General features: G+C 47.9%; 1 protein-coding gene across 1 annotated transcript; it reads left to right on the plus strand.

Annotated features, from left to right (window-relative positions):
* Positions 1–6,885: 6,885 nt before the first annotated feature.
* On the plus strand, positions 6,886–7,719 carry LOC146202534 (uncharacterized). The gene has a single exon (XM_084601470.1). The coding sequence runs from the start codon at positions 6,886–6,888 to the stop codon at positions 7,717–7,719; it is 834 nt and encodes a 277-aa protein (XP_084457596.1).
* Positions 7,720–7,985: the final 266 nt, after the last annotated feature.

A 7,985-nucleotide genomic window follows, 5' to 3' on the forward strand; every position in this document is an offset into this window, starting at 1 on the left:
AGCTTGCTTTCGGGAATTATGAAATAACCGCTTCGCTTCCCTCCGTATATGTTCACTGTCAAAAATGTTACATCTGACAAAACAGAAGCCACCAAAGTGAAAAACAATCCTGAAGTTGCAGAAGAGACTGTTTCAAATTGTAAACGCCCATTTATTTCACATTGAGGTGGAACAATACAGTAGCCAAAGTAGTCAGGACAAATGAGATTTTCAGTAGTGAAGAACAATCAGACTGGACGAGGTTAAGAAAGTTTTAGGGCCTATGAAAAGCTGGAAAGCAGCTAGTGGAAGGGGGGGGGGGGGGGGGGGGAAGAGATCAGGTAACTACAGATTTGTTGAAAGACGGGAAGAATATCGTGCTAGAAAAACTGGCCACCCTGTAAACACAACGCCTGGTGACATCGATGGTACAGGAATCATAGAAACAAGCAAACATTATCTTAATTAATAAGAAAGGGGACGCAAAGGACTTGAAAAATTATAGACCAATCAGCTTACTATCAGTTATGTATAAGGTATTTACTAAAGTAATCACTGGGGACCAATTGCAACTAATAATTAAGGATCTCGACAGGAGAAGCCGAAAGGTAGGCCTAAATATTAATATGCATACGACTAAGGTAATGTTCAACAGCGTCGGGAAGGAGCAGCAGCTTACATTAGGTAGCGAAGCACTGAAAGTAGTAGACGAATATGTCTTTTGGGGCAGATAGTGACCGCAGATCCAGACCATGAAAGGGAAGTAACAAGAAGAACAAGATTGGGATGGAGCACATTTGGAAAGCACTCGCAGATTATGACTAGCAGCTTACCGGCATCGCTCAAGAGGACAGTATACAACAGTTGCATCTTACCTGTACTCACCTATGGAGCTGAAACCTGAGCTGAAACGAAAGGGTTCTACTTAAGCTGACGACAACGCAGAGAGCTATGGAACGGAAAATGGTAAATGTAACGTTAAGAGATCGGAAGCGTGCAGAGTGGATCAGAGAAATAACTGCAGTGAATGACATTTTAATGGAAATTAAGCAGCGGCGATGTCAAGGAGCACACCGTGATCACCGCCCTCCTTTTGTCTGACGCAGTTTTGACGCAGCTACTGACGCAAGGCGCACACGGCAAGACGAATTTTTTGCAACAGTCGCACCCTGCTGCTATACCTGGACGTGTTGCTGGGATCCCTGGACCTCCGTTAGGCTGTACGGGATTTAAGAGCCGCCGCTGCTAACGTCACCCTGCTCTGACTGCTGGACACAGTCCTTGGCCAGCGGTTTACGCCCACCACTCGTTGCTTCGGCAGCGGCGGTGGCAAGGAGCACATCGTGATCACCACCGTCGTTTTGTCTGACGCAGGTTGGTTTCTGTCATTTATTCACCTAAAAGCTAGTTGTCACCGTAGGTCTGCCGAAGTTTTGAGTGTTGTTTTTTTTCTTTTTTTTTTTCTTGTTTTGCTGCTTTGGGATGCCTGGACCAGATAAAACATGTCAAGCATGCTCTAATGCCCTCCCTCAGACTGGTCTTGTCATGCGCTGTTCTGAGTGTGCAAAATCGTTTCATGCGAAAAAATGCTGAGGTGTTACGGAGGCTGCGGCTACATCGAAGGCTTCTGCCTTCTTTAAGGTGTGGAAATGTTCATCATGCAAGTCTACCCGTTTGCGAAAAACAGGGAAGGAGGGAGAGAAAGCTGACATGTGTTACATCTTGAGCTCAATTCACGCATAGCTTGATAAGCTGGGAAATCTTCCGGAAAAAGTTGATAACATTGAGAGGTCAATCCAGATAATGTCAGAGAAATATGATGAAGTGTTGTGTCAAGTCGCCAGGCAAGATGCTGAAATGAAAGCGCTGTGTAAATGAGTGAAGGGTATCGAGGATACTAGCAGTACCGATGAAATTCTACAGTTGAAAATGGCAATAAATTATCTAGAATAAAGAAGCCGACCTCAAAATATAGTAACTATGGAATTCAAAAAGGCGTCAATGAAGATTTGCTGTCCAAGGTGAACGAGGTGCCACGCGCTGCTGAGCTTCCAAAGTTTCAGCTTGGGGACGTGGGCGCTTTGCATAGCTTCCAGCTAAACCAGGCCGCACACTTTGCATTGTCCTCCGGTTTCTGCGTCAGGCTCAAAGGGAGGGTGGACCGAAGTCGGTAGATCTTTGAGAAGGTCTGGGTCTAACTTCTCGATAACGGAAAATCAACCGGTCGCTGCTGCTCAGTGCCAAGGATTGGGCGACCAACAACGCTTTCCAGTATCCGTGGCACTGTAATGGAAAGCTGTTGGTACGTTGGTCCGCTGGAGAGTCCGCGCATGTCATTCAATGTGAGGCTGGCTTATTGAACCTCACTCAATGAGTGACCCTCTCACTTGTACTCTTGTATGCTCTGCTCCTAAATGGCTGGTCATTATGATACCCCAGATGATGTGAACACCTTGTCCCAAAATTCAGCCACCTTAATGTCGTTGATACATACTAATATTCAATCATCATCATCATCATCAGCCGAACTATACCCACTGCTGGGCGAAGGCCTCTCCCATATTCCTCCAATTAACCCGGTTCTGTGCTAGCTGCATCCACTTGACCCCTGCGAACGTATTAACCTCGTCCGCCCACCTAACATTCTGCCGCCCCCTGCTACGATTTCCTTCCCTTGGAGTCCAGTTTGTTACCCTAAGCGACCATCGTTTATCTTCTCTTCGCACTACATGTTCTGCCCATGTCCATTTCTTCTTCTTAATTCCGCTAGAATGTAAGTAACTTGAGTTATTTCTCTGACCCACTCTGCACGCGTCCTATCTCTTAATGTTACCCCTACCATTTTTCGTTCCATAGCCCTCTGCGTTGTCCTCAACTTAAGTAGGACACTCTTGGTTAGCCTCCACGTTTCAGCCCCATAGGTAAGTACAGGTAAGATGCAACTGTTCTATAATTTCCTCTTGAGCGGTACCGGTACGCTGCTAGTCATAATCTGCGAGTGCTTGCCAAATGCGCTCCATCCCAATCTTATTCTTCTTGTTATTTCCTTTTCATGGTCCGGATATGCGGTTACTACCTGTCCTAAGTAGACATATTCGCCTACTACTTCCAGTGTTTCGCTACCTAACGTAAGCTGCTGTTCCTTCCCGAGGCTGTTGAACATTACCCTAGCCTTCTGCATATTGATTTTCAAGCGTATACCTTTCTACGTTTCCTGTCTAGGTCATCAATCATTATTTGCAGTTCATCCCCCGAGTTACTTAGCAAGGCAATGTCATCCACAAATCGCAGATTACTGCGGTATTCTCCATCTACCCTTATCCCGAACTGCTCCCATTCCAAGTCTTTGAATACTTCCTCTAAGCGGGCTGTGCATAGTACTGGGGAGATCGTGTCTCCTTGCCTAACACCTTTCTTTATGGGAATTTTGTTACTTTCTTTATGCAGAACTTGTGCAGCTATATATATATTCCAGCATTTTCACGTACGGCTCGTCTACCATCTGGTTTCGCAATGCCTGCATCACCGCCGAGGTTTCGACTGAGTCAAATGCTTTTTCGTAATCAATGAATGCTATGTATAAGGGCTGGTTATATTCCGAGCATTTTTCTGTCACCTGATATATGGTATGGATATGATCGATAGTAGAGTACCGTTTCCGAAACCCTGCTTGATCCTTTGCTTGATTGCAGTCTAAGGTTGTCCTGATTCTATTAACGATTACCTTAGTAAATACCTTATACGTAACAGACAGTAAGCTGATTGGTCTGTAATTTTTAAGGTCCTTAGAGTCCCTTTTCTTTAGTATAATTGTTTCTTTCTTTTCATTTCAGTGATTTCATGTAGGTGATTTTTGTTTAAAGGGAGAAGAAAAAATTGGTTTGCAGTTGAGCTTTCGCTCCGCAAGCTGCGTCGTCTCCTAGTGCTTCTTCACCGTGCGGGACGTCACCTGGCATGACAATGACGCAATGTAACTCCTTGGTTTTGCCGTCGCACGCACTCTTGCACTTGCATAGCGTTGGAGTTAAATAAGCCGCATGCATCGCAAGACACTCGGCTGGCGCTATCATCTGGCAGGGACGCTTCCCAAAGAAAGCATACAATGATCGATCAGTGTAAGCATAGGAAGTCGTATTATTTGGTTTTTCTAAGTTAAGATGCAAGCATAGATTATTTAAACTACAGCATATTATGTCGCATTTACTCCTGCGTAATACGCGTTTTTTTTTTTTTCAGCTGTCCATTTGATTTGTTTCGGACAACAAAAATAATCTGAATACTGTTCGTTCTATATGGCTACAAATTAACTGGTTCAAACAAATGTTTAAAGGTAAGTACAATACACATAGCTGAGTTCTGAAGATATATCTGAATTGCGTAACACCTATGCGTTAGACGTTCGTGGGTAAAGGTATTTTTATTAATCAGCACGAATTTGTGTTTCATTTGTAAAAACCACTTCCTACGCGTTCTCTGTTACACAAACACAGATAGGTGAATTTAGATATGCTCTACACACCCCTACAAAGCGGCCCTCCAACTACCAATCCAAATTTCTACACAGCTTCTCTACGACACCAGCTGATTTCTCTGTATAAGTTCCCTCCTCAATATTCACCGTGCCGTCAACTTGCTCACCTATCCTCCATACAGCAAGCCAGATGGATAATTTCTCACACTCACATCCATCCCATGCTCACTGCCCTTCAGGATCCAGACATCCAGCCGGTCAGCCTATCATCCATCATGCGCTCTATGCCGACGACGTGCTGGTATTGGACAACCACTGGTCCGATAGGCGAGAAGGAAGCGAAATTAGAACCAGCCACGGACACCATCGAGGACCTTGTCCAAGTCTGCGGGATGAGCTGCGCCCAGGATAAATAAGGATACATTCGCGTCCGTAAAAATGCCTTCAAAACGAAGCAAGCCTTCACCTGCAAGACCAGAAACTCCGATAGGTGCAAACTATCCGCATCCTTGGCATGTGCATCCGGAGCCATGGGGAAGGCCAATTCACCATTACAGGGCTCCCCGCGCCACAGACCAGACCTACGGGATGATCCGCTGCATCACCAACCGGGAAGGCGGTCTCAAGGAACGGGATGCATTACGCGTGGTGACAGCTCTCACCATTCCACGGTAGACATACAGCTTACACTTCCACAACACCACCAGGACGGAAGAGGAGACATAGAAGTCCAAATCTGCAAGTCGTGTAAAATTTAACCTGGTCTTCCGAACTCTGCGCCAACCGATGTCATTCATGCCATGGGCGCTTTAGGTACCTATGCGTAGCGCAAGAAGCCCTCATAAGAACACCGTTTGTGCCTCAGCTGTGCAGGCATCAGGACCCTTCAGCGGCTAGGGCGTCACCCCCTCACAGAAAACGTTCACAATGGGGAACTTTGCCAAATGGCCTCCCACGCCATGAGGAATCACGCTCCCGGTACACACACCTGTCACAGTAGTCTGTGGATCCCAGACCACGAAGGCATAGAGGGCAATGAGGCGGCTGACAGGATAGCTTAGGGTCATACATTCCAAGCCCTGTCACCGTCCACCTCCGAACCTCCGTCTCCACTAACATATGGCGAAATTATCATAACCTGCCACCGACTTAGTCGCATGAAGTACGCAGCCATCCACAAAGACATCACTTGTCAAGAGGCCACTATATGGCGAAACATGAAACCTAGCTCGACACAATAAGAATTGGCCCGCGCAATACTTACAAATGAATGTCCGCCCTGCAGAGAGATTTCCGACATCCTCCACGGGGCTTGGAACTACCCCAAGCAAAGCAAAGCGTACAGGTTACAGGAACTTAGACATGAGCAGTGCGAAGCGAATCTATTAACACAGAGCTTCCTCTTCAGCACCAGCTGATCGCTCAGGCTTGAAGGGCCGTATTCACCAATGGTTTCCCGGACTTGGGTGAACCACCCGCGTAATTACGTCATATAAATAAATTTTATTCTCTCTCCCTCTTTCTCATGACTTTGGTCTAGTTTTCATTGCGCAGTTTTACTTTTTCCCTTCAAATATACCAACTAGTCCGTCAGAGCATATTTATTCCCCCTATCCTTCACTCTGGACGCAGGCAGGCCCAGGTTGCCTGCCACACGCCGCATATACGCAAGCACACTTTAGCATACACAGGTGCCTCCATACGCGGATCTCTAGGCGTTGCAGCCCATCTCATACGTTTCCCGTACTTCTTCGCAGATTCTCTCGATTGTGAATTCTGTCCAGGAATTCTCTCATCTTCCCCCGACCCAAAAGTACGTTGTACAGTGACTCTTTAACTGCCCTCCGTGCTTTAGAAAAGTGAACGATGCCCCCGAATATACTCTAACCTAGGTGAGGCGCTCCAGCGATCCGCTGGTCCAGCACATCGTTGTGTGACGAGGGCCTTCTGATCGGGAAAGCCACATCGCACTCAGAATTCAGGCAGGAGCTCGCCATTCTTCGTGCCCCATACCCCAGTCTCTCTGTTTCACAGGATCATACTCTCGGTAAGATTCAACTCAACACATTTATTACGCAAGCAAGACTATTTGTACAGTTACCATTCTGTTCCAATGTGCCCCAACTGCCCTGAACTCAATGCCTAAACGGCCTCTTCTGCTACCCTGTCGATGCTCAATATCTTGCCTGTCCCGCTTCCTGATTTCTACTCCTCTCCTCGCATACCTGGCTGCTCTCTTATCTCAAATACCAGCTCGGCCTGGTGTGGCAGGCGAAGCTCATTTCGAGCAGCTGATTTCTGCTTTTAAATCAAGTGATTTACTGTCACTAATACTGAGAAACGTTCTCTCTTCATTGCTGAGAGCTTTGTAGACACATAGCTTCATAGATTCCTTCTTTCTCTGCGTTCAGGGTGGTCACAAACGATCAAATACCATGTCTGGCAGGCGCCTTGCGCGGGCGGAGGCACTGGCCCGTCACTATGCGAACAAACACGGAATATTCTACGTGGGCGCCTCCGGCCCTCACCATGGGGAGTGGTACACAGCCGCAGTCGTCCATCAAAAAATTACGGTGAATGGCCTAACGTTCCGAGCTCAAGACATAACACATGCGGAAGAAGTTGCCATCGCGTTAGCCGCCGCAGACAAGGACTCACGAGTCATCATCACCGACTCGAGAGGGGCCTGCAGAAATATTAAACAGGGGTACATTCATCTCTTTGCGCACCGCATCCTTCAAAACAGTGACTACCTCGGGGCCCACGCGTCTCGAAAGATTGTATGGGCTCCAGCTCACATGGGCCTCGAAGGCAATGAAACGGCAGACGCCGCCGCCCGCGCGCTCACTCTCCGGGCAACGCCTTCAGATCGTTATGATACGGATCTCGAACCCAATCCGGCTCTCACTTTTCGAGAAATTACTGAATTATTTCAATTCGGCCATGCAATTTATCCTAAGCCTTGTAAGGGCCTTACAAAGGTGGAGGAACGCACACTACTCCGCCTTTACACCAAAACGCTGCTGTGCCCGGCAGTTTTAAAACACTTTGATCCTGCCTGTACAAGAAAATTCCGGCACAGTGCGGAGAAGTTTTTGGACATCTTCCACATGGTGTGGGCATGTCAGTCAACCCCGAGCCTCACCTCCAAACCCAACCCCACGCGGGAGGACTGGGAGGCAGCCCTGCTCGGCTGCTCCGATCTGGCAAGCCAGAAGGCCCTGGTCCACCAAGCCCGAGCCGCAGCGGTCGCCAATGGGCTCCTGTAACGCGAAGCACACCTAAGTGTTTGCGTGAGGTTGCCCCGGCTACCTCAAGCTTCCTCGGAATAAAGTTTTTCTCTCTCTCTCTCTCTCTCTCACACACACACACACACACACACACACACACACACACACACACACACACACACACACACACACACACGCGCGCGCGCGCGCGCATGCACGCACGCACGCACGCACACACGCACGCACACACGCACGCACACACACACACGCACGCACGCACGCGCACGCACACGCACACGCACACG

This window comes from Amblyomma maculatum, chromosome 1, assembly GCF_055883805.1.
Source record: "Amblyomma maculatum isolate TAMU_Amacu chromosome 1, ASM5588380v1, whole genome shotgun sequence".
Classification (NCBI taxonomy): domain Eukaryota; kingdom Metazoa; phylum Arthropoda; class Arachnida; order Ixodida; family Ixodidae; genus Amblyomma; species Amblyomma maculatum.